This window comes from Phallusia mammillata, chromosome 1, assembly GCF_965637545.1.
Source record: "Phallusia mammillata chromosome 1, kaPhaMamm4.hap1.1, whole genome shotgun sequence".
NCBI classification, from domain to species: domain Eukaryota; kingdom Metazoa; phylum Chordata; class Ascidiacea; order Phlebobranchia; family Ascidiidae; genus Phallusia; species Phallusia mammillata.
The window spans coordinates 19189585-19216183 of NC_137252.1; the positions used below are offsets into that span (position 1 = coordinate 19189585).

A 26599-nucleotide genomic window follows, 5' to 3' on the forward strand; every position below is an offset into this window, starting at 1 on the left:
CAAATAATGTCAGGTGCTGCGTTTAAAGGCCGCTGTGTAGTACAACTACAACGTATAAAAATGGAAAAGAAGTAGTGTCCATAAATTCAGTCATCCAAAAAAAGGACAGTGCATTTCTAACAACTGTTAAACTATCCGTAGTTTGAACAGGTGATATACTTCAAACATTGTTTTGTCGTAATTGTCGTGTGTACTGACTTCAAAGTTTGTAACGTTTTGTAAATTTAAAGCTGTTTAATCATGTTATATTTGTAGTGACTTTCAGTATGGCTTATCTCACATTGGTTTCTCGTGGTCAATAAGGGATTGGAACCAACAACCTTGTGAAGGTGTTTGCACTCTTCCAGTGGTTATCAACGAGAGTGCCATTAGTATATTTAAGGGGACTGCCAAGCACTTGTCTATTCTATTGCAATCGTCGTACATGTGAAATTAAGTTTGCATGAGAAAAACTTAGGATACACTTTTTCGTCGAGAATTTTATGCAAGCATGACAAGTGATTCCCTGGTAGGCTACGCTTAAATGAAAAGTTTTGTGCCAAAACTAAAATCATCATAAAAATAGACAACTTGATACTTTATTGAGACAATGATTGTATTGCTAAATCAGGGGTCACCAAACTACAGCCCGCGACGTTATTTCATCCCGGCTAGCGAAGGGGTCCTAATATATATCTTAAAACAAAAAACAAAGCTTGAGTTAACCGTTGAAGGGTATTTTACTGCGAAAGTATTCTAGCAACAATCAAGGGCGGATCCAAAAATTCAAATAAAATCCAATTCGTGTGACAAAATTCATCGTTCTGCGTATTTGTGGTAATTTAGTATCAATTATCGCCATTAATATGCAATACAGTACATGATTTATTAGGTAGCTGCTAAGTGCTAGCTGTACGCCAAGATACAGGAAATAACATGGTGACAGCAAAATAAATATTTTTGGAAAAGCCTGGTTATGTTAAGGTAGTCGGAATTTGTGTTAACATGATCCTCGCATATATTGCTGAACACCACATTATATTATTGCTTTTCGCAGTAGAGCCTAAACTACAACAAAAAAAATCAATGTTTGCCGTCATTTTGGAATTTTAACAGGTTTTGGGTTGCTTAACATAGTTTTTTTACGAAGTCAATGTTATTCAACCGGGCTAAAAATAATAACAGGCAAAATTTGGTTAGATTGCGAAATAGGGCATTAAAGCAAACTGTAGGGTAAAATTGTTTTCAACCAATGCATTAAGAACTAAACAGGTAATGGCCTATGTTTAAATAACATCAACAAATGTAACTCGATGTTGCCCTATTTTAAGCAGGCCAACAAAGACATGCTAGGTGGACGCAATAGTCACGTACTTATGACCATAAAGAAGAGATGTCCGCCACCAAGAACATTCTGGTGTGATGAATGCTATCAAATCCATCTTTCCTTTCGGGAGCTTTAGCAGTTTTAGCACCACGGCATATTCTAGGGGGAGGGGGCGATCGCGATCCCTCGATTTTCATCTGCGAAAAAAGTTTGGTGGCCCCTGCACTAAATGGTCCGTTGTGAAGTTAGTTTTAAAGCCCACTAGATATACATCTGGTATGATTTACCTAAATGTTTGACCAGCAAGGTGTTTATCAAATGATGTAAGCCACGCCGTTTTCTGAATATTTGCTTATTTTACTATGGCAGTGCCTTTTTCAGTCCTGCTGTACACTGTTTGTTTTGTAAGCTACTGGATTATTTTCAATCTTGAGATTTCTGCAGACGTTTCTCTTTGCTGAAAACACTTTTGTATGGAATTTAATACAATAATGGAGATGCTCACTGACTGTGATAAATACCCAATTCAATCACATTGTGTGTCTGTCAACCTGACAACAATTTCCAGTTGACAAACACGCTTACCTCACTTGTTAAATTTAACCACGACGACAGAAATGTGTTATTCATAGACATTTTTGTTTGTCTTTTATCATTGCCCGTTATTATTTTTCCACTAAATCAACAACAGAAAAGGAAAAAGCACCATGAGAAATGACACTGAAGAGTATATCGCAGGTCACAAAAGTTTGAAAGACAGGAACGAGTCAGAATTTGAACAGTAAGACGACAATTCGTGCAAAACTCGGAATCACAGTACAATAATTGCTCACAGCAAAAAAGAAATTGAAACGAAATCAGTGTGAAAAACACGAGTGTTTTAACTAAAACACCAAGCTATAACACCACAAACATTAACTAGCACCCATTTGCACACAAACAACACTAATGTAAGAAAAATCGAAAGTATTGCAACAAAAATTTAAAACTGTCATAGGAAACACAGTCACGCGTGAAGTCAGTTCAATACAATACATGATTGAATACAGAAATTGCACAAAAAAATAATACCTCGTGAGCCAGAGCTAATCTCTGAGGCTGCAGTATGAAAGGAGACATTACATATAAAGTGGTAGTGTAGTGTTATGTAAAACAAACAAACACTTTGTTGGCAAGCCAATGTGGCAATAAAATCCAATTCGTGTGATAAAATTCATCGTTTCTGCGTATTTGTGGTAATTTAGTATCAATTATCGCCATTAATATGCAATGCATGATTCATTAGGTAGCTGCTAGCTGTACGGCAAGATACAGGAAGTAACATGGTGACAGCAAAATAAATATTTTTGGGAAAGCCTGGTTATGTTAAGGTAGTCGGAATTTGTGTCAACATGATACAAATTACCAGGTCAGTATGTTTATTACTTCAGGCAAGGTCTAGATTTGTGCACGTTATTAGTATTTAGGAGCTGAAGCACGATCGTTTGAATGCAGATTGGCGGCAGAAGTACATAACTGCTGGATTTCGCGGGAGTAGGCCTGAATATCTCCTGAACAAAGAAGCAGAAATATTTGTTTTGGCAAATTACAACCAATAATTTAATTTGGATACGTTCAATTGCCAATAATTTACCTGCTGGTTTCGTTTGTGGCACAAATGGATGGGCCGCAAGTTGAATCTGGATTAGCTCCAAGACTCGCTTGAAACGCCGATTGGGTCCTACATCAACAAACAACATCCTGTACAATCACCTTGCTTACTTAATTACAAAAAAACGTGTGCCATTATTTTACAAACAGGCATCACGCCTAAACCGGATGGTTATTAAGAAATGACGTCAAAGCAGCCTCTTAAAGCCTTTGAAAGCCGATTTTAAAACTATTAAACATTATAGTTTTTTCTCATTCATGATTTTCTAGTAAGCATCTATAAAAATACCAGTCCCAATATTTGCCCAAACCTCTGGAGAGCGAACAAATTATTGACAACTGACTTTACTCACAACGCGATGAAAGGAAGACAGGGAAATGACGTAGCCGATGATATAAAGAGCGAGTGGAGATTTGAAAAAAGCTTCAGTCAGTCGAATCACACAACCACGCAACAAGCAGCGAGCGTCGATGATGTGACGCCTTTTATTATATGTAGCTAGTGATAACCAAATGTGGGGCTTATTTACGCAGATCGTTGTTATTAATGCTTTCTTCGCGAATGTATGTGTAGGAAGTAATTTGCGTGGTATGTTAAGTAGTTTTGTCAGCAAGGACTCGTTGACCAAGACAGGCTTGGATTACTCAAAAAGACATCAAGCAAGGAAAAATGTAAGTAGATGCAGCCAAACTTTGTTTTTGTGCAAGTTAAAATGTACTTTGACGTAGAATGTACCACACAAATTGTAAAATGTGCATGTACAACGAACAGCTTCGTCCTGGTTGCGGTTGACTGTTAACACTGCAGCGTTCGCCCCAGGTCAAAATGTTCTTGAGTTTCAAGACAAATATGCAAACATATCACAATCCTGATCTTAAATCTTCACTTAGTTATATACAAGCACTATTAGCCTGAAACGCTTTTGCTCTGTACAGCCGCCAGTCAAACTTTAAAGCTATAATTTTGTCGCGCCAAACCAATTTACGAAGTGTGGAAGCTAATTCTCAAGGGATTGGTGCAGGCGAAGACAGGCCGCCTTAGTTGAAATTAAGCCACTTAACGAGCGATCTAACCACACAGTGAGCTGTACAGAAATGACGGGGGTTGGAAACTAAAGCCGGCGACCAACAATTTCCGGACTTCAAAGGCCAATGTTGCACTTACAATATTTTGAGACATATGCCCTGCAACTAATATACCAAATGAACATATGTGGCATTCGTCATACACGGAATGCAAGATTTTTCGTAAAGTTTCAGGAAAGTGCAATTGGGGGCAAAACAAGAAAATCCAACGAAAATCAAATGCAGAAATAGCCTTAAAACAAAACTCACTGTGGAAGTGAAGTTTTTTGGCACTTGTATTACAAAACCATTGAATGCTTGAAGCGTAAACAACCATGCTGGGCAACAGAACGCCTGAAAGTTTTTGTGTATTACTCGGGCGATGACCTTTCATATGACGTCACCTGACTTCCTGTGAATACAAAAAGCCAAACCGCTTCCCCGAACCCGCGAACGCAGAAAAAAATCCGCTGTTCAGTTTAAGTAATTTTAATGCAGGAAAAAATTTAGTATTTCCAAGTTTCAAGGGGCTGACAAAGCAATGCAATGGATTTCAGTAGGGCAAGATTTTCTCACGATAATCAAACTCCCGCAATGTCGAATCCACCCAATTTGTGTTGTAATATCAACCAGTGTTATTAGGTTTTTTCGCAGACTTGACTGCGTGGATATTTACCAAACCAATATTTTAAAAAGGTCATAAACTGCCGCTGAGGCACTGGATGTTGTTAAAATCACCAAATTGTCCACAAACGTTGTTACGCCAAGACAGAAACATCGATAAAGCCACCATTTACACAACAAACTAACATCCGCCTTTTGCGAACTTGTTGTACAACCAGTTTAACCGAATATGGATAGAATACATTTTAAAATACATCACAGATTTCCACACTTAAATTTCCTCATTTGTCATAAAAGGACACGTACTGATCTTACAATATTAATTATCATTATTGAGTGAAGGTAATGCGTGTTTTAATAAGTCTTTCAAAACGACTGTATCTTGAAGCATGTTTGTCATTGTGCGGCAGTAAATTATGATTCAGTGATGTTTCTTAGTCATTTTCCCCAGAAACCGCACCCAACAAACAGTGGCACTGTAAAATGTGAAACAGCATTGTGTCTGACTGCTCTACCAGTGTAGGTATCGCGAATTTCCTGCTGCTACTGCTACTTTGACCAAACGCCAGATCTATGCAGAACAACATCAAACTTCTGGCTTAATCAGAAGCTTGCTTGCGTTTGAAAGCGTGACATACAAAACATGTACCAGGCTGCTTTTCACGATTGCCATATCGTAAAAGGTTTCCGACATTCACAAAAAAGCATGCACATTTACTTGGGGCGTGGTAAAAATATACATGACGTTGGTTACAGGCCAACACTTCGACCGAATCTAAAGAACGCTTTGACCGAAAAACTACCAACAATAGGCTTTACCGTGGTCTATTATCAAATTCCTAGTTATTTTTATTATATTGACGCAACCTATCCAGTAAAGTGTAAATTCAATAGGACAACAATATTGTTTATCAGATTTATAATCATCGCTGAATGGCATGCCCCCAGCCTGAAAGGGCAACCATCTTTTAATCATTAGTTTCGGTTAAGCTGCAGTAGCCAGAATCCACTGTAGCCGGAATGAAGAGGGCATAAATGCGTACAAAAGTCATGAAAACGTTTTTACTGAGAATTGCGATTTATCTCAACTAGCACAACAACTCAAGTCTAAAAAAAAATCTTGCGCAAACAACACATTATAAGATTTCACACCTGAAAGTAACATGAAAGTTACGTGGTAGTTTCCAAGTGAACCAGATCCGCGGTCGCTGTCCCCCTCTAGTGAAGACATCTGGAATGAAAATGAGAAATGTTATTAAGTAAATAAAACTGCTGTTTAAGCGTCAAGTTTGCCAAAGGTCATGCACTTAAATTTTTTTGAAGCGGTTTTGAAAAATGTACCTTTATAATGTCGACTTGGAATTTAACCAGTTTTCCATGGAAGACAGTGTGAGCGCTTGTCCCCTGCGTTCTATATTCGCACCGGAAGCGCATCGGTGACACGATGCCATGAGTTAGATTGGCAATCTGTAATAAGGATCACACACCACATCACACCTGTCCTGGATAAACACGAATGTATTCATGACTAGTTACAACCACATCACTTAAACATGCTGCATAATGCTTTACTGAGGTCTGCAGTGGTTTACAGAAAAGGTTGTTATTCCTTTCAAAGCCTACTAATATCATAAAAATACGTTGTATACCGTCAAAAACGTGTGTACAAGATCAGCCTTGACGCTGTTCAGAGTTCGTTCGTTCATCACTAGGGTCAGAGGTGCGTCCTCTCTCTCACGTGACCCAACATTGGAGGAGGATGAACCGCTCATGAACTGCCCAAACCACGATCGTTTAGTCAACCTAAATATAAGAGATTAGTATCAACTTCACATTACAGCTGCTTATAACTTGCATCTACTTACTCCATAGACGGCGACATGTGTGACGTATTACTGACGTCTTCAGACGAAGGTGCTGAATACAAAACAAAACAAATGCAAACATAATGAAATGTAGCAGTTAAAACAGAAATGTTGCACTAAGTTCAAATGTTGACCACTTTGGAGACTAGCAATTTTACCAGATAACACATAACGGTTCATTACAATGCCTTCCACCAGCAAAATAACTTGCCAATGTTTTACGTATATTACTTTGCATCTTTCTGCGATGAAACCTTGGAGAACCGAGAAAGCTGTTTTTGATGTTGTTAAGCCTCTGTCGCCACGGATTATTGGGGGAAGATGGTGGTGTTGGTGTCTGAGAGCTTGTCCGGACAATAGACGGGTTAACGGGAATGTTTTGGCTCGGACTGACTGTGGCTTGTTTTTGCGTTGCATTATTGTGATGTTGATGATGTGACGAAACGTAAGTTGATTTGTTGTTGTTGCAAATAATCCGCGCTTCCGAATCTTCAGTTAGACTTCGTGATCTAAACCAATATTTTGCATAAAAATTTTACATGAATATTAGAGATATCGTACACAACGTTTAAATTAAGAAATGTGCCAAGACATGTGCAAACTCGTGCATTATGTCACACCATGAAAACAAAGTATTTGCGAAATGCGGAAAATCCTTCCTCGATGCCAAAATTGTGTTTTATGGGGAACTGTTAAAAAGGGAAGCACCGTAATGATGAAATGCAAACCATAAATAGAAGTTTCCCAAGACCCGTTGATACAAATGAACTTAAGGGATATGAGACACCACACGTCTCTTATCTTCTCCTCAGAAGTACACAAACACTATGACGTCACGACACGAAATTCTCAGAACCAGTCAGGTGGTTGGCATTAAATGATGGTGTCATGCGATAGAGGGGTCGATAAATTTGACATAAGTACCTCGCATCGGCAACATCAAACGTGTCCTTGAGCGACGATGACAAGGGATGATCAAGTATATCACAACTGAAACATGCAGAAGATCACGTGACAATTCATGCAGCTTAAAGGGGTCATGCACAGAAGAATGGCAGTGTCAATGAAAGGTGAACTAGATGCACGCTTCCGCAATTATTTTATGGTTTTAGACATGCTTAATATGCAAGCACAAAACACACTGGCAAGCAAAATGTACAGACAATATTTTAGAATGAATTGGTGCCATACATAGGATTTATAAACAATAAATTGCCTGTTTAGATGGAACTAATATTCATTCCAAATATCAGTCTATTGTAAAACAGGATGTCAGCAAACGTAAATACTACAATTTTAATTCTATGTGGGTTCTTATTAGTTGTTCGGGCATATTCCAGGAAAAACATAAAACGTGCAGGTAACAAAATGCCGCGTTTCGCTACGAAAAATCGTTGGGACAAAATTCCCACGAAGTTGTACTGACCGTTGATGAACCGAGGGTCCCCTTCTTGTTGCACTGGATGATCTTTCAGTTGAATACAGAGTTTCCGCGGATAACTTCCGGTGACTTCCTCTACTCCCATTGCTCCCAAGTGAACCGGCTGATGACGTTCGGCCACCTGAACTGATGTCACCACTGCTACTCGATAATGACGAACGTGATGACGTGGAATCCACACGTTTTCTGGGGGCATCTGTAATTACATAAAAAACTCAGTGAATTTTTGCTGCAACGATCACATTAGGACTTTCATTGAAAATCTAAAACCGTTTGTTATCCAAATTTGGCGAACTATTTAGCATAAAAGACATCTTGAAATAGCATTTTTACATTTACCTACATACCACTTGTAACACAACATCCTACAATCCCAGTGAAAGCGAAAGTTTTTTAAACGAAGTGACCCAACAGATCTGTGAAACATTCTTGTTTCCGTGTTTTCAATTTTAGCAACATTCCACACGAAGACTGTGGGTGTGAATGTAAACAACTACTCGGTGTTTTGTGGCATACCTGGGTGTTTACATGGCAACGAGTCCTCGTCATCATCGAAGCTCGGGTGACGTTTCTTACGCCGCATCAACATGTAGTAAACGAATTTTTCCGTGTTTTGACTAAAATGACAAAAAATACGACATAACAAAGTGTCGAAAACGTCAAAGATATCTTGAAACGGGACGTACATTAATACAGCGCCATTCATTCAATTCTGCACTCTTTGCAATATATTTTCCCTGAGGTACTAAAAAAATTGCAGTCCATATGATTAATGTGGACTTTCGCAAAACCCATATGTCATGTGAGGTGAATGGGCCAGGAGTCATAAGCATGCCAGGAACGCACATGTGATTTGTCAAGTGGATTGCCTGATCACACAGATTATCCCCAACACATTAAACTTAATGGCTGTAAAACACTTCAAAAAAAACCGTAAAAGAAACTGCAATAGCAACCTTAAACTTTTACAATAATCACAATTTAAATTCTATACTGTACAAAGAAAAAAAAACGCCTGAATTTTGTCTTATTTACGCCCAAACAAAAGGAAGCCTTACTAGCGCCAACCAGCGGTTGATAAATACTTACTCGTCCGACATTAGGCCTTGCAGCAACTTATCCCGATCCCGAAAACAACCAAGGGAGCTCATCGATATGAGAACATCGGGATCTGCCTCGTCTTTATCCTTTAGAGCCAGACATTCTAGCATTGGCGTAGATTTTTCCAAATCGACGTTGTTCATACCATTGCTGTCGCCGGAGCACATCCATTTATGATTGAGAACTTCTTTCAACTAAAAAAACACAGTAGCTGTACACTAATGATTCAGTACACATACAACCTGTGTGACTTGACTTTATTACTGTTCAACATAATTTCGCTTTCTTTTGAAAATTCCCTCCAGTTTTGATGCTTGAAAGTTCCTGGCATAATTATTTTCTTCGGGTGTCTTTTTTTTAATAACATAAGAGGAAGATGTACAACAAAATACAACTTAAACACCATCGAATAACTTATTTCTCATTACATAATACCTGGATCATGTAATTAAGCGGCCATTGGTCAGACACCTACGTTTAATCGTTTCTCCGGCTTCACTTCAATCATTCCGCGAAGCAAATTCTGTGCGTCAGGCGGAACGAAATGTGGAATGTGATAAACTCCGCGTTTCACTTTCTCCAACAAATTACGTAAATTGTCATCGTCGAAGGGCAGCGCACCCTGAGTTCAAAGTTACAGTGTAAATATTAGCTGTGTAACATGAAATGTGCAGCAAACAAAGAAACTAACGAACACAGCGTCAAGAAGAATTCCGAGGTATAAATCTTGGGTAGTATAAGTGAACCGATTGGCAAAATAATGAACATTAAGGTTAACATAAAAAAGTACAATGCTAAGAAAAAAAGACCCCCACATTATATCGCTACCGGTCGCACTTAACACCGGAGTTTACAAATCCAATTAAAACTGCCGAAAATCTATAACTCATCAACATACAGTTGCAAAAACGATCTTACCACTAATAAGGCAAACAAAATGACCCCGCAGCTCCATACGTCGGCTGTTCGTCCGTCGTATTTCTCTCCCTGCGTAAAATCAATTATTAATTGTTCGCTTATACGCTGCTCGCAAGCATGCTGTGTCGCCAGGAAGTCTACCTTACCCGGATCACCTCAGGACAAGCATAATGCGGCGAACCACAACTTGTCTCCAGCAAGTACCCCTCGGGTTGAAGCGATGCCATCCCAAAATCAGCAACCTTGATGTTGTTTTTCTCGTCAAGCAACAGATTTTCCGGCTTCAAGTCCCGGTGGCTGCGTCATTAGAAATCGTTACAAAGCATGGTACTTGTTGCGAATATCGATTAAAGTTAGAAATAGGTCAATGTTAAAACAAAACACGAATTGCCAAGATTTAGCTGTATGTTGGAAAGTTGTCGTACCAAACATTATGATGGTGACAGAAATCGACGGCTGATACGATTTGTCGAAAAAAGTGTCTCGCTTCTCTGGAACTTAATCGCCCTTTCTTGACCAGATAATCAAACAATTCACCACCCGCTATCAATTCCAAAATAAGGTACCTGGGACAACACAAAATCTTTAAAATATTGTTATGTCTGTACATGATATCTTAAGTGGTGTTTCATATTGGAAGACGCAGATTTATTCGATCAAGTCGCATGAGCTTACGTCCGCGAGGGACAGCGTGACAATCATCCTACGTAACTCTGGGGCGTTATCGATTGGTCGATATATTGGACTTGTGACACAAGCTCACTCTAGTTCTATAAATTTATTATTTCCTTACATGCAAACTAACAGGGACTTTAAATCTGTTGAATTATCAGATAAATACAAAACAAACATGAACAGATAAAATATCAAGAATGGTTCTTTTATTGTAAAAGTGGGTAAAATACTTTGTTTGCATAAAAAAATGTGTTTTTCTTACAAGTATTTTTTGTTTTCATAAACATCATACAATCCAAGAATATGTGGATGATCGATAAGCTTCATGATAGCAATCTCCCTTTCAACCTGATAAAACAAATAATACTAAACCACGTCTTTGGGTAAAATTTTTACCATCTCTTACCTTGTTTATCACATTTTCACTTAGTTTTTCACGATTTACCACTTTGATTGCTACCCTCTTTCCGGTCACACAGTGTATTCCCATCTTTACTAATCCTGAAATGATAAATAAACATAATTTATGTTTATTTTATAGGAATTTTTTACCAAAACTAACTCTTCAACTACATTTTAAATGAATTTCAGTGACATAAACACAGATGTCATAAAAGTACAAATCTGCCTGTAGGACAAAGAATATTTGGATGAGTGTAATCAAACATCATTTGTAAATCCCCGATTTAAAGGATAATTATTTCACAAGACATAAAAAAGTGTAAAAAACTGCAGTTTTCATACAACCTTCCCAAATAAAGATTGGAAAACAGAGCAACAAATAATTACTTGCGAACTTGTACTACAAGACAGTGTTTGCTAATAACAAATACTAATAATCAAAATCACAAATCAGTGTGAATTATGTCCTGTAAGTTTGGAAGGCTACTACTAGAATGGAATGACAGATTGGAGCACATAGCATTACGAAACATGTTTCAAAGCTTTTGTGAATTTACAGAGGTACTTGCCTGTTTGACCTTTACCCAAAGTTTTGTCCAGTCTGTATGGGCCAACATATTGAGCTTGACTAGACGAGGACATCTTCACAATTAGCAACAAAAAATTCGGAACTTAAGGAATACACTTAGTGACATTATTTTGTACTGTATATTAAGCAGATGATTATTTTTCTTTCTTGAAACTCTGGCAGCATTTGATAGCAAATAGGAAAGATCTTAAAATACATGAAAATTCACTTAACTAACTACATTTCAACTTTGCAAGAACTTAAGCAGAGTAAACCCTTTTAAAAGAAACTTTTAACCTCCAGTGGAAAAACTGCAAAATGCAAATTTACAGAAACCAACAATCAGATGCATTTCTAAATTTATGAAGGTAAAAATTTTAAAACTTTACAGAGTAAAAATTACAAAACTATAGGAAAACAACATGTGTCTCCCACAAAAAGGGACTCATAGTAAACATGTCAAAATCCACACAACCTGGTACTAAACTCTGACCATACACTGTGCAGCACATAATTTTTAAAAATATACCAAGAGATAATAAAAATGAAAAAGTTACGCGAGAACACACAGCACTAACACTATTCAATTTACATGAGCACAAACAGGGTAAAGTAACCCTAAAATTACATCCAGGTGTCTCATTATTTTATGACATTACAAGTTGCCTGATTACAACAATATAATTAGACACAATAATTTCACACAAATTACTAGTGTGAATGCAATTTAGTAGAATACACAGCAACCGTGTCTATGCATATTTGTGCAAAGGTTCTGCACTCTTATCTCTCAAAGTTAAAATTAAAAACATATTAAAAGATTATACAATTTTAGAGACCATGACCACACTACTAAATACTTAATCAATCCAACGCCGCTCATATAAAAACTGCACTCATCTAAGTATTCCGAATTTAAAACAAATATTTGTAGACTCTTTGTGTAATACTGTCAAATGGAAACATGACATGAAAAAACACTACACAAACAGTTCGCAAGGCTCACTTTTGCACATACATTTAAATTACATTCAACAATGAATAACGAGCTAAATGCAAGTATGGCCACAGGAGGCATACGAGCGCAGGCAATCGATATTTGCAGAGAAAGTGGTAAACGTCAGATCACAGAAAGCAAGGTTTTCGATTTTCGCTTGACGTGGCTTTCTTGCCTCGGATTGAAAGACGCTAATTCTTATTGTTTGTTTGTTTGTTTGTTTTTTCGGTTTCATTATATTTGCCTTTTGCTCAATATATTACTCTTCTTTATTGACCAAATTATAAAACTTGATTAATTATTTTGTTTAGGTGTTATGAGCAGGCTATCGTTGGCTACCGGTACCTATATTCCCGGGTTAACTGTCAACTTAACATGCAACGAATTTAATAATAATTTCAATTTTTTTGTTTTTATGTTTTTGGTTTAAATGAAATTTGCCAAATAAATGACACTCAACTGTTTGGCCGCATGGTGCGCCTTTAGATCTCAGTCTCTGGCGTTTTTTCTTTGCCGTCTGGATTGTTTGTACAAAATTACGAAATGGTGCGTGTCTTTGCAGAAAGCTCGAGGGTTGAAACAGCATGTGGTATGTGATTTTTCTGTCCAGTGTTCTACTTCTGTATTCTACAAAGGCGGCGGGTAAAATATCGATTCTTTTTGTGAAAAATAATTATGTTGATTTCGTAAAATGTGCGGTATTTTGCAGGATGGAATGTCACACAACATACACATAGTGACTCCAACACAAGCTCAGTGTCATTTCATGACAAGCATATGAGTTATGTCGGAGGCAAAGACTATCTGCTGTTAATCGATAGAACCACAAAAAACGTTTCAAGGGTAAGGCTTTAGAATATCTTTTTTGCAACTAATTGATTTTTGTCCCAACTTCACAGGTTCGCTTTGAATCCGAAGAAATGGATTTTTCGTTGTGTAAACAGTTTTCGGTAGGTGGTAGTTTTTTGCGATGTTTGGTGGTTTTACCACAAAAATGTTGAGTTTATAAACAGTAAACACTTTGCAGTTGAAAAGCTGTTATAACTGCCTAAAAATTATTGAACAAATTGACAACAACACATTGATGATTTGCGGAACGAATGCTGGATCGCCAATGTGCTACCGCTTTACAATATCGGTAAATAGACTTTCTGTCTTGTTGCGTTAATGTATTGGCGGAAAACACGGCACCAGAAACACAACTTGTTTCTAATTGGTACTTAAACTTTTTTGTCCCCTAGAATCAAACACGGGAAAAAATGCTTAAATCGGTTCGATGGTTGTCGACTGACCCAACAACTACATTTGCTTCCACACTTCTGCACCACAACAATGGTATCGCGATCGGTAATTGTTTTGCCTGAAGGCACTCGACCTGTTCCCTTATCTATTGTCCGTTTTTTTCCGCAGATGTAGAGTTGTACGTTGGAAGTTGCCCCAAAACCGGTTGCTCAATTGAACGGCGCGTTTCCAGGAAACTGAAAACAATATCCGGCACCGTCGATGGTAAATATTTTTTCCAATTTCGTTGAATTGGTAACGATAATGAAAAACTAGGTGTGAGTAAAGTTCTGAATAAATAATGTAAGCAATTATATTGTATCTAACTAAAGCTTTAAATAACTTGCAGAAACGTACATGTTATCTTAAAAAACACAGGTGTCCAGTTCGTTGATGTTCACGTTTCCGGTGTCAATCAAAGGAAAATTTACTTCTTCTTTCGAGAAGAAAGTGACGCATTTGTGCTTGATCAATTCACTGCAGGAGCGGGAAAAAGCCCCTTCGGTTTCGTCGGCCGTGTTTGTGAGGTAGCTGTAATCAATAAATATAGGCTTCTCATCTCCTTTATTTTTCTATTATGGGGTCTGATTTGTGAAAACAAACTCTGGAAAACTGGTCATATAAGGTTTAAATGAACACTGCGAGAGAGAGGGGATTAGGGCCGTTATGGGCTGCAAGCACTTTTTCGCTCATTGTACTTCGACTGTTCTGAGCCGGCTAATCTAAACTTCAACAGGCCAGCAATGATGACTGTACTGAAACTGGTTAAAGTGTAAGATAAGCGATCTTTAACAGAGATACAATCGTTCGGTATACGAAAAAACAATAATTCACTTTGTTGGATAATAGGCCTTTATGTAGGATGTATGTAAACATTTTTTAAGTGAAATAAATAACAATGGGATTAACTCAAACTATACGTCAAACACAATTCAAGAAATATTTATTTTGAAATATTGTTTTTACTGCACGCAGTTATTTAGTATTTAGAACAGATATGTACCAGTTTTACGTGTAGCTAACCGTTTTTCTTTATGACCGTTGGCATGCACTCGAGTTGTCTTTCTATTATCGCATAAACCTATATGTTGTACGTATGTGGCTAACATGTTTTTGGATGTAGGGTGATATGGGTGGTTCGTATACTTATCGGGGAAGGTGGATGACGTTTATGAAAGTAAGGCTTATTTGCCCTTACCCTGGTGGTACAAAAACAGGAAGCCAAAACAGTTACTTCGACTATATGCGTTCCACTGTCAAAGTTGGTGACACGGTGTATGTCATATTTAGTTATCCAGAGTAAGTAAAAGTAAACACTTAAAACAAAGTAACTATTGGTACCAATGCTTTACCTCAATTCTTTCGGTTGAATTCCGCTTGAGTGTCGCATTATATAAATGATTGTGACTATGTTACCATATTGTTATTCTTATCATTTTCAGTTCAGCCATATGTTTAACATGACAATATTCGGTAAAGCACATTTTTCCGAAAATAAATGATTGACGGATCTGTTTAAAATTACTTTCTCCAATGTTTGTAGATAGCGTTGTAATTAGATAAACAAGTAGAGCTTGAAGTACCGTATTTGGCGACATAGGCTACTGTTACGCGAAACTAATCATCTCAAATTTGATGAATTTAAAACAACAAAATGCGAAATTTAATCGACATTATGGACACACTTATGTGACAGTAGAGCATTTGGCCTGTTTTTTTAATATAAATTTAAATGTTATGTTTACTTTAGTGACTGGAACGTGGAGAGATCAGCTGTCTGCGGATACAAGTTTTCCGATATTGATTCATACATTGATGGAACTGCATTTGAATCGAATCAGACACTGTATTACAACAGCAACACGCCACCAAGTTATGGCAAAGCATATATTGCACCCAGTGAATTTCTACCTGGTCAGGTATATGCCCTTGTATTATAACAAAGTTTAAAATAAACACCGTAACAACACTTTGCCAATTATAAGTTCGTGTGTATAGTGTCCTCACAGTGATCAGTCTACCACATCTGTGGACACCACATACGAAAATTTTGTCGCAAGTGCGTCTCTTATCAAAGCTGTGGTTAAACCGATAGAAAATAAAGCGGTATATGTCCAAAACACCGTTTTTAACTACGTTGCCGGGATTCAAATGGAAGGATTTAATCTTCTTTACCTGCTGAAAGGTAAGCCAGGTTCTAACACCAAATGCATTTTTCTATTAAAATAAGTTATAGGCATGTGGTTTAGTTTCAGAGGTGATTTAAACGTATACAAACATGTTGAAACTAAACTCCATAAATCGAGCACATGTTTGTAAAAATGTCAATTTTTTTAATCGGCACAAAATGATCGCATGTTTTAGAACAAATAATAAACAGAAAAAAAAATATGGCAGTCTAATAAAAAAAACAGGAACAATTTGTTCAATATTTTTATGGGTCCCCTTCCATGAAGCGGACACATATTGTTTTTGTCCGTATTTTTTTTTCTTTTTTTCTTTTTTCTTTTATTTTTCTGTCTAACGCTGGTTTGTGAGACGCGTTTGGTCAAGAAAGAGTGCTTTAAATTTATTCAAATTTACAGAGGTGTTATTTAATAATCCAAATTTGATCCTCCTGAAGTTTGACCCCGATTGACCCAGCGGTTCACCCACAGGCCCCCAAAACGTATTTTTTTTAAACGGCTATACTAACTAAAGTACAGCATCTTGGAGTTTCATGCTTTGTTGCTTGGTGCAATGTAAGGTTTTTTAAAGAATTTTGTATCTTTTTTTCGGATTCACCCAATTTTCACCCTTTAAACCCCAAAATAATCGGTTTTAGTTTTAGGCCAGAAAAACAAGCCCTATGATGCAGAAACATTTAAAAATTTTAACAATTGTTTAAGCAGGATATTCGTTTAGTATTTAAAATTTTGCCAGTTACCTTTACAACCCATAATATGTGTACGCTATCAGTCAGACATAAGTCCCAAGGGAGGAATTCACTGGTTTACGATTAAGGCGGCAGAGCGGGAGTGCTCAGCTTGACGTCCGGACAGACGTTTTACGAGACAGTCGTTTGGGTGATTAGAAATCAGCTGTTTTTTGTGTGTGCAGCAATGCTGTGTCATTTTATTGAGTTATCACGCGAATTTTCAGTTTTGGCGAAGGTTTTACACCTAAGACGTAATTTAAACTCGATAAACGTACTTCGGTTTCGTTTATATCAGGCAAAACGTTGTTGATCAACATAAATATGAAAAAATAAACTTATCTTTTTCGAACGCCGCGATAAATGGTCTTTAAATTCTCATTGTCAGCTTGGCCATCGCATAACAACGGGTCACTAAAGGTCAACTTGTAGGCATTACAACACAGTTAAGAATTTTTCGTCATAACGTATCTTCTTTATTTTTGACAAATCAATTCAATAATCAGTACTTAAGTCATGTATAAATCAGGCTAAATGGTATTGTTGAACACTAAGGACTGCATGCTGTTAAAAACAGTGTTTCTAGGAAAATTTGTATTTAAAAACTGAACTTGAACCACAATATCAAGGTCAAAGCAAGAGATTAAATTGAAAGTATTTTCCCCGTTCTTTTTGACCGATTTTTTGTAATTGTATGACAATAATGATGCAAAAAGAATACAGACAAAAACTTTTAAAGTTAAGTTAATGCTTTGTGAAAAATTTGTCCTTAAGAATCTAAAAAGTACCGCAACATTTGTTTACCGTAAATCCGCATAAACACGCGTGTGGGGACCCATTAGTTTTTGCTTGCAAAAACATTCATATATGTAGATAAAATTGTGTACAGTATAGTAAATTGGTAAATATCGTATAGAATATATAAAATGGAAGTATATCAGAAAGCCACTTTTCTAGTTTTTGTAATGTTTGTATCCTGAGTGAAACTACACATTCCGACACTATCTACGCACATGACGTGCTTATGATTCACATGAATTAGCAAGAGTAGGTGCTTCAAATTTTGAATGTTTTTTGGAGGCTTTTGTCTCGCTGGGAGAAAATACTATGCTTGTGTGAAATGGGGCCTCTGGTATTTAACTGACTCATTTTTAGACACTGGTTTACTTCAAAAGATGTCAGTTCCGTATTCCGGTGGCAAACCTGAAATAATCACAACCACTCAAGTGTTTGACAACTCAGTATGTGATTTTTGTGATTGGGTTTATTTACCTAAGCATATTTTTTAATCAAAGTAACATCTGTTTTATAGGGGACAAACTCGACCGTGAAATCATTTTCCGCAAGTGACAAGGTAAATTCCGACGCTTAATGTGTTAGTCACGTGTTTTAAACTGTATATTTGCCACTTCAGGAACTGGTGATTGTTATGAATGACAAAGTTCTGAGTTTACCACTCGCAAGTTGCTCTTCCTATGAAACATGTGGACATTGTGAAATTGACCCACACTGTTCGTGGAGAATGGGTTGTGTCGACAGTACAACGTTTGAACTTAAGTCGAGGTAACTTATAGACGTTTTTTTAAGTCGAGGTAACTTCTGGATTGCTTCACGCACATCCTTTGAGTATGTGGTTGGTTTTGTTGTTTAACCTCTTCTTTTATAACTTTCCTAAATTCGAAAAACGAAACTAAAATTTAATCTCATCTTTAGCATCTGTCCAAATCAGACGCCAGCCCCAGAGCTGTTGCCAATCAGTCCTACTTTTCCCATCCAAGTCACTTGGAAGTACAACGCAAGTTATGGTAGCAGTGTCAGTTACCATACAACTGTCACCAGAACGAAAGATAATCTAGTTGTATATCAACGGTCGTCACATGGAAACACAACGGTATCAATACCATATTCATGTTACGCAATATTTTATACTGAGGAGCTGAATAAAGGGACCGAATTGTAAATTACAACAAAATACTGATAGTGACTCAAAAAACGTTTTGCACTGTCTTTAAGTGAACCTAAACCTAACACAATGCATTTTCTTTAAACGTGCGCATATAGCCGCCTATATTTGATTTTGATTTATTGTTAACCTTAGTTAAACGACAACGATCTGGAAAATGGACAAACATACAGAGTTGAAGTTACCTCGTCCCATAACAATATTCTCAGTGAAAAGGCTGCATCTGTGTTTTCTACACGTGAGTTTTTTTACTTCCAATATTTGAATAATTCATGGTTCGAAAAGACACACACCCGCGCGTGTTCTGTTAATTATGCGTTTAGGCATCACGTAGACCAAATAGGTTTTATACATGCCTTTGCTGGTTGTATGTTGTATGCATTTATGTGGTATTTTAGGGTTAAGGTTAAACAACTGTACTTTTCAGCGTTGTCGAAACCCACCCTTCAGCAAGTGCGGAGAACTGCGTTCGAATGCGACGTCATATGGGGCGCTGTAGATTCCGCCAAAAGTTACAACATATACAAAGCTCAGTCATCTGTACCCAGCTTTGTTATATTTCCACGCAACGATCACGAAGAAATTTCTTTTAAATTTATCGACTTAAAACAGGAGGAAGATTTTACTGCAACAGTGGTTGCAATATCAGACAATGGAATTCGCTCTGATTCGGCAATTGTTGATTGTGCTGAAAGTAAGTATCAAAACTGGTAACTTTCAACAAGAGATGAAAACAATCAGTTTTAGGGACGCCTAATAAGTAGTTTTTGGACGGGTGATCCGAAATACTGTTAGGTTTAGATATAAAAGAAAATATGATGTGTACGACACATAAAAAACGTCAAGGGAAACAAAAAAACGAAAATATGTTATTGTAATTAGTTTCATGCAGAATTAATCCGCTGTTGTGCTTGTGATGTTATTTCGGAACACTATTGTCTAAAATTGTAATGTAAACTTATATTTGAGAGATTAGAATTATTTTAGTCACCATTTTTTACGAATCTGAAAAAACGTCTCTTCTGACACGTTTAAAGAACATTTGACAACGCAACGTGAAACTTTCCCAACAACTCACCAAGAAACTTCCAAGACAACCATGCCTACCACAATAAGCGAACAAACAACATTTCGCTCCGAAAAGTCAACTTTAAAACCTGAAAACCCGACTTTTCGCCAAGAAACTACTGCTGTCACGTCACAGACAACGTCTGGCGTCAGTTATCCGACAATAGGCTCAGCGAAAAAATTAGGTATTTCATCCTTGTCCCATACCTGCGTGGAATGTCGGTGTCATTGACCTGTAATAATATCTTCTCTGGTCAACTGCATTGCTTGCCCTTTGTCAAAAAACTTTGGTGTGCTGTATAAAAATCATGCATGTATCAACCATAGCCATTGTTTCAAAACACAAGGCCAATTTCGGCTGTTACAAACACAACCAGTCCAGACGTTTTTGGCCGACGTTTTCCAGCGGTGAGGTGGCTTGCATGTGGTTACGGTGTTTTCTGAGTGGCTAATTTTATGATCAAGTGATACAATTGAGTATATTGAATACTTTAATAAACAGAATAACTATTTTTAAGTTTCGTCATTCACCTTTCAATCATTCTTTCCAGCTCTTTCACCTAACAATTACCAAAAACTTGATACTCTTTTAAACAGGTGATTCTGATGAGTTAAGCAGCGGAAGTGTGTCTGTATTTCTCGTGATGATTGCAGTGTTTGTGGTTCTTTTCCTTGTCGTTCTGTTGATACTGGTGCAAAATTACTTTGCCCTCGGAAGACAAACGTCTAAACTGGTAGCAGGTTAGTGCAACATTTGCTTACTCTAGCCTACCACAAATGAAATTAACAGGCATTTTGTGTTTTATCTAAAAAAAAATTGTTTTGGTTTAGAAGATGGAAACGTTAAGTTTGTACGAGTCGGAGTGTTCTGGAAAAGAGAAAGTACGGAAGGTGAGTTGGTAGTAAAAAAACAAAACAATGCTTAGAAACTTGGATAGCAAACTAATGCAAAATCCACACCTACTTGGAACCCTGTCCTACAGTTCGATCGTAACGTGGACATCATGTGAATCTTCCAGACAAACTCCAGTTTTCGAAAAAAGATCATGGAGAGGTCGCAAACGGAAACTCTGCAGGGACACCAGCAAATTTTTTGGACGCTGAAAACAACAAGGATGTCTTGCTGACTGTTAACGTATGACCAGATTTCTTTATGTCTTCTTCAGGCCTGCTGAAGATCGGCCGTTATTCATTTGACCAAATTGATTTTATTTTTGTATTTACCGTCAGTAGATTTTATGCGTAGACTATGAATAAGGTATTGAATTAAACTTTAATGAAGGTTAAAGTAAAGTATATTTACAATTGATACATATTTTTAAGAAAAATGGCGCATTGTAAGCTGTATGTCTTCAATCTTCATCGCAATTAGCCTACTTGCCTTTTTCTGCATTGCAATATGTCGTAAGTTTTAACACGTAAGCTTATATAGGCTATTGACTTGGCCTAATACAATTAAGTTATTCTTACTATTTTTTCACCATTTCCTAAACTTAGTGTCGTCAACCATCACGTCTGCTTACAAATCGTGCGTTAACTGTGACTTTTATCTTTTTAACTTGCCCCTTGTTTTTACGTATTTCAGTGTTGCACTTTTGTTTGTTTGTTTGACGTGCTCGATTTTAACGTGGTGTTACCTTTTAAACTAACTTGCCCATATTGCCTGATAAACCAAATCGTTTTTTAAATAACTGTCAGTTATAGTTTCAATTTAACTAGATTGCGCAGATTTCTTGAAAAATGCTTTGCAAAAAACACACCGACGTTTCACGCAATTTACAAATATAAGTTATGTATGAATTGTGTTTGTTTTTTCTTTGCAGAATTTAATGCTATAAACAAAGCAAATTGTTATTTGTTTAACCTTCCTTTATTTTCCACTGTTTTCTAATTATGGGTCCCCTTCTAGAAGGGGACACATATTGTTTTTGTCCGTATTTTTCTTTTTTTCTTTTTTTCTTTTTTCTTTTTTCTGTCTAAGGCTGGTTTGTGAGACGCGTTTGGTCAAGAAAGAGTGCTTTGAATTTATTCAAATTTACAGAGATGTTAGTTAATAATCCAAATTTGATCCTCCTGAAGTTTGACCCCGATTGACCCAGCGGTTCACCCACAGGCCCCCAAAACGTAATTAATTTTTTTAAAACGGCTGTACTGACTAAAGTACAGCGTCTTGGAGTTTCATGCTTTGTTGATTGGTGCAATGTAAGGTTTTTTAAAGAATTTTGTATCTTTTTTTCGGATTTACCCATTTTCACCCTTTAAACCCCGAAATAATCGGTTTTAGTAACGCTGGCTTGTGAGACGCGTTTGGTCAAGAAAGAGTGCTTTAAATTTATTAAAATTTACAAAGATGTTAGTTAATAATCCAAATTTGATCCTCCTGAAGTTTGACCCCGATTGGCCCAGCGGTTCACCCATAGGCCCCCAAAAACGTAATTTTTTTAAAACCGTTGTACTGACTAAAGTACAGCGTCTTGGAGTTTCATGCTTTGTTGTTTGGTGCAATGTAAGGTTTTTTAAAGAATTTTGTATCTTTTTTTCGGATTCGCCCATTTTCACCCTTTAAACCCCGAAATAATCGGTTTTAGTAACGCTGGCTTGTGAGACGCGTTTGGTCAAGAAAGAGTGCTTTAAATTTATTAAAATTTACAAAGATGTTAGTTAATAATCCAAATTTGATCCTCCTGAAGTTTGACCCCGATTGGCCCAGCGGTTCACCCATAGGCCCCCAAAAACGTAATTTTTTTAAAACCGTTGTACTGACTAAAGTACAGCGTCTTGGAGTTTCATGCTTTGTTGTTTGGTGCAATGTAAGGTTTTTTAAAGAATTTTGTATCTTTTTTTCCGATTTCGTCCACCCTTTAAACCCCGAAATAATCAGTATTAGTTTTAAGGCAGAAATACCAAGCCCTATGGTGCAGAAATATTTTTTAAAAAACAATTGTTTAAGCAGGGTATTCGTTTAGTATTAAAAATTTTGCCAGTTACCTTTACAACCCATAATATATGTGTACACTATCAGTCAGATATAAGTCCCAAGGGAGGAATTCACTGGTTTATGATTAAGGCGGCAGAGCGGGAGTGCTCAGCTTGACGTCCGGAGTCGTTTGGGTGATTAGAAATCAGCTGTTTTTTTGTGCAGCAATGCTGTGTCGTTTTATTGAGTTATCACGCGCATTTTCAGTTTTGGTGAAGTTTTTACGCCTAAGACGTAATTTAAACTCGATAAACGTACTTCGGTTTCGTTTATGTCAGGCAAAACGTCGTTGATCAACATAAATATGAAAAAATAAACTTAACTTTTTCAAACGCCGCGATAAATGGTCTATAAATTCTCGTTGTCAGCTTGGCCGTCGCATAACCACGGGTCACTAAAGGTCAACTAGTAGGCATTACAACACAGTTAAGAATTTTTCGTCATAACGTATCTTCTTTATTTTTGACAAATCAATTCAAGAATCAATACTTAAGTGATGCATAAATTAGGCTGAACGGTATTGTTGAACACTAAGGACTGCATGCTGTTAAAAACAGTGTCAAAAGATCATTAAACGGTCGTTTTTGCGAAACAAAGTTAAGTGAAAAACAAGTTGTTTTGTATACCTTTGTAGCAAATGACTTTTTATATAGTGTCTAATATAACAGTTAAGGCTTTTTAGGAAAATGTGTGTTTAAAAACTGAACTTAAACGACAATATCAAGGTCAAAGCAAGAGATTAAATTGGAAGTATTTTCCCCGTCCTTTTTTCACCGATTTTTTTGTAATTATATGACAATAAAGATGCAAAAAGAATACGGACAAAAACTTTTAAAGTTAAGTTAATGCTTTGTGAAAAATTTGTCCTTAAGAATCTAAAAATAACCGCAACATAGGTTTACCGTATATCTGCATAAACACGCGTGTGGGGACCCATTAGTTTTGCTTGCAATCATACATGTAGATACAATTGTGTATAGTATAGTAAAATGGTAAATATCGTATATAATATATAAAATTGAAGTATATCAGAAAACCACTTTTCTAGTTAATTTTGGCTTGGTATGATGTCTCACTATAATATTCACCAGTGGCAAGAAAGAAGAAATTTAAATATATTACTTGTAGAAGGTAAAGGTAGACCGTAACAGGGTCGCGCGAGTTAAGGAGTTTGCGAGTGGACACTAATTTATCTTTTGTATTTCAGATGTTTTGACTTTATGGGTTAATGCTGATGCAGAACACACTTTTATCCGAACTTTTACCGAAAAATCTTTAAAAGGGTATAAGCAAATGAAACGATGCAGGCTACAGTTCAAACTGACGGCTTATGCTTCTGATCTAGCTGTGTTTTTTGTTTAATAGGTTGGAGATATAACAGTTTCATTGTGGCATACGGAGCTGCCTTTCAAAAGCTTATCGAATGCGAGGAGGTCGCAACGAAACAAGTTAAATAATCCCGGGTTGTCGCTACATGAAAGCTTGGAAGAGGGAAATTTTGTAAGTTAGGTGCCAGATCCGACCTTCAGTTAACCGTTGAAATTTAATTTACCGCAAAAGTACAGTAAATTACGACTTCGCAGACCACAGTTTTGGAACGGCGCTGGATGAGGGCTTGTCAGTCATATGGCTCTCACGTTTCTATTTTGATTTAATCTGTCCCGCTGGAAAACAAGTTTGGTGACTCCTGGTGTAAGTCAATGGTATCCAAACTTTTCCTGAAAGGTTCACTCGAATATCTTATTAGGTCATAAATCCGATTTTTGTCACGTTTTCAATCGAAGAATGTAGGACACAAAATGTTTTTGTAAAAATAACAGAGGGGCAAATCGAACCTGGTGATTGACTATAGTGGAAAACTACACCAAAAAGCTACTGACCTATATATGATCCGTGAACTAAAAAAATACTGCAATGTTTTACAATTCTAAAGGGCGTGAGGAGAAAACCCCAACGGACCTAGTGACGTTTTACAGATTTAAAATCACAAAAACATTTATCGGTGCACATATTTGATAAGACATAATATAGGTACCGGCGGTATTTTTAGTGAAAACCTTAATAGAAGTTTTCACAGTTGTTCATAACAATGATGTATTCTTCTAAGCAGTATTAAGAAACGTAAACAAGACTTGAGATTGTAATCGCTTGAGTTGCAGCCAACCAGCATAACCAATTATAACCCCTGTTGTACAGAAATCTGAGACACCTTGCCAGAACAATTAAACCAAAAGTACATAGGCCAGACAAATAGTGAAATTTATTAATATATTTTCAAAAAAAGTTTTATCATGCCAACAATTTGTAAATCATCGATATAGGTAGTCTGCTTGTATGTTGGCCTCAATCTCTGTTTCCCATTTATCCCCATTTTCCAGCAATTTCTCTTTGTTGTATAACAACTCCTCATGTGTTTCTGTTGAGTACTCAAAGTTAGGCCCTTCGACTATTGCATCAACTGGGCAAGCTTCCTGACAGAATCCACAGTAAATACACTTGGTCATGTCTATGTCATATCTATCATAAAAAAATAAAAATGATTAAGATTTCCATAGTAAATACTCTTTAAATATTAACAGTCAAGTGCAAAATACTGGTAAAAAGCATACAAAATCTCATTAAACCCTTATTAACACTGTGCACCTTGTTGTTCTTCTGCTGCCATCTTCCCGTTCTTCTGCTTCGATTGTGATTGCCTGTGCAGGACATATGGCTTCACATAGTTTACAGGCAATGCACCTTTCTTCACCAGAAGGGTAGCGCCGCAGGGCATGCTCTCCACGAAACCTTGGACTTAATGGACCTTTCTCGAATGGGTAGTTGATAGTTGCTGGTTCACCAAATGATTTGGCAAGAATAACACCAAATCCCCTCATCAATTCAGTTGCAAACATAGCATTTGCATTGGTATCTACTATGTTTCTCAGAGTTGGATTGTCAAACTTCTCATTTACAAGCTTGTATGATGCCCGAAATGATGAATTAGAAAAGCTTCTGGAAATTAGACGTGCAAGGCCACAGACATTCGAACCAATCGGTAAAAGTTGCATTACTTTAGTCTACATAACCCTGTCCTGTAATAATTCATTCATGATGATTTAGTCATTTTAGCAATATTGTGATTAGTTTTAACTCCTAGTGTTGCAGAGTCAGAAGGTATGACGTTTGACTAGACTCATAGTAGTACTATGATGCCAACCCTGTCTGCAACTCCTAGTAATTTAATTTTAAAGTCCAACCTTGACTTTTTAAGGTTCATTGTGGTTGACGGAGTGAAATAATTGATATCAGTTTTTCAGTGCACACCAGTTGCAAAAAACGCTCTAGTTTGAATTATTTTGCTGTTTAAAAATCCATAATCCATATAGGCTCACTACATAGTCTACATGTAAAGAACTATATTTGTTTCTGTGTTAAAGAACACCATATATTGGATGTGTGAGTCCAATAAAAATGTTACATCTATTTTATTGCACAAATTGAACACATGCATGATGTTTACCTGAACAATAATTACTGGACATGTACCGTACTCTACGGCTTTTTTTGTTTCTTTGCATGAGATGAGATGTCAGCAGTCAGTTATATGTCATTGTCAAGTATAACGTTAGCAGTTAGCACATAGCAGGTTGGGATGAATTGTAAAATGTACTCCCAACAGTAACACATTACCGGGTCATTTAGGTTCACCAAGACGCCATTACCCAACTCATGCCCTTAATAACTAATTTGCTAACAATTGTTGCACGAATGGGAGAAATGAAGTGTCATTCAATGCAGTTAT

General features: G+C 36.9%; 3 protein-coding genes across 10 annotated transcripts; 1 reads left to right on the forward strand and 2 right to left on the reverse strand.

Annotated features, from left to right (window-relative positions):
• Nucleotides 1–1924: 1924 nt before the first annotated feature.
• Nucleotides 1925–11826, reverse strand: LOC145209313 (serine/threonine-protein kinase BRSK2-like). 3 transcript variants are annotated; one of them, XM_080079584.1, is made up of 18 exons: nt 11617–11825; nt 11052–11146; nt 10908–10993; nt 10396–10536; nt 10117–10267; nt 9971–10039; nt 9528–9674; nt 9041–9246; nt 8468–8568; nt 7937–8147; nt 7435–7500; nt 6742–7019; nt 6511–6562; nt 6295–6448; nt 5987–6112; nt 5798–5876; nt 2940–3026; nt 1925–2856 (listed from the first exon to the last, which is right to left on the reverse strand). In XM_080079584.1, the coding sequence occupies exons 1-18, from the start codon at nt 11687–11689 to the stop codon at nt 2762–2764; spliced, it is 2217 nt and encodes a 738-aa protein (XP_079935710.1). In that variant the 5' UTR covers nt 11690–11825; the 3' UTR covers nt 1925–2761. The 3 variants fall into 3 exon arrangements, with proteins under 3 accessions (XP_079935710.1, XP_079935711.1, XP_079935712.1); XM_080079585.1 differs by lacking the exon at nt 7435–7500 and having other exon boundaries at nt 11617–11823; XM_080079586.1 differs by lacking the exons at nt 1925–2856; nt 2940–3026; nt 5798–5876 and having other exon boundaries at nt 5987–6147; nt 11617–11826.
• LOC145209311 (semaphorin-1A-like) lies at nt 3436–21638 on the forward strand. 6 transcript variants are annotated; one of them, XM_080079578.1, is made up of 21 exons: nt 3436–3628; nt 13175–13254; nt 13322–13455; nt 13512–13562; nt 13640–13750; nt 13854–13959; nt 14023–14118; nt 14272–14420; nt 15017–15192; nt 15644–15812; nt 15892–16078; nt 17963–18048; nt 18120–18161; nt 18222–18370; nt 18521–18698; nt 18906–19008; nt 19198–19464; nt 19808–20023; nt 20436–20579; nt 20670–20729; nt 20858–21638. In XM_080079578.1, exons 2-21 carry the CDS (start codon nt 13197–13199, stop codon nt 20977–20979), a joined length of 2604 nt encoding a protein of 867 aa, XP_079935704.1. In that variant the 5' UTR covers nt 3436–3628; nt 13175–13196; the 3' UTR covers nt 20980–21638. The 6 variants fall into 6 exon arrangements, with proteins under 6 accessions (XP_079935704.1, XP_079935703.1, XP_079935705.1 ...); XM_080079577.1 differs by lacking the exon at nt 3436–3628 and having other exon boundaries at nt 13111–13254; XM_080079579.1 differs by lacking the exon at nt 3436–3628 and having other exon boundaries at nt 13111–13254; nt 13854–13947.
• A 3415-nt stretch (nt 21639–25053) lies between these two features.
• LOC145221601 (NADH-ubiquinone oxidoreductase subunit 8-like) lies at nt 25054–26098 on the reverse strand. The gene is made up of 2 exons (XM_080088039.1): nt 25459–26098; nt 25054–25332 (listed from the first exon to the last, which is right to left on the reverse strand). The coding sequence occupies exons 1-2, from the start codon at nt 25863–25865 to the stop codon at nt 25125–25127; spliced, it is 615 nt and encodes a 204-aa protein (XP_079944165.1). The 5' UTR covers nt 25866–26098; the 3' UTR covers nt 25054–25124.
• Nucleotides 26099–26599: the final 501 nt, after the last annotated feature.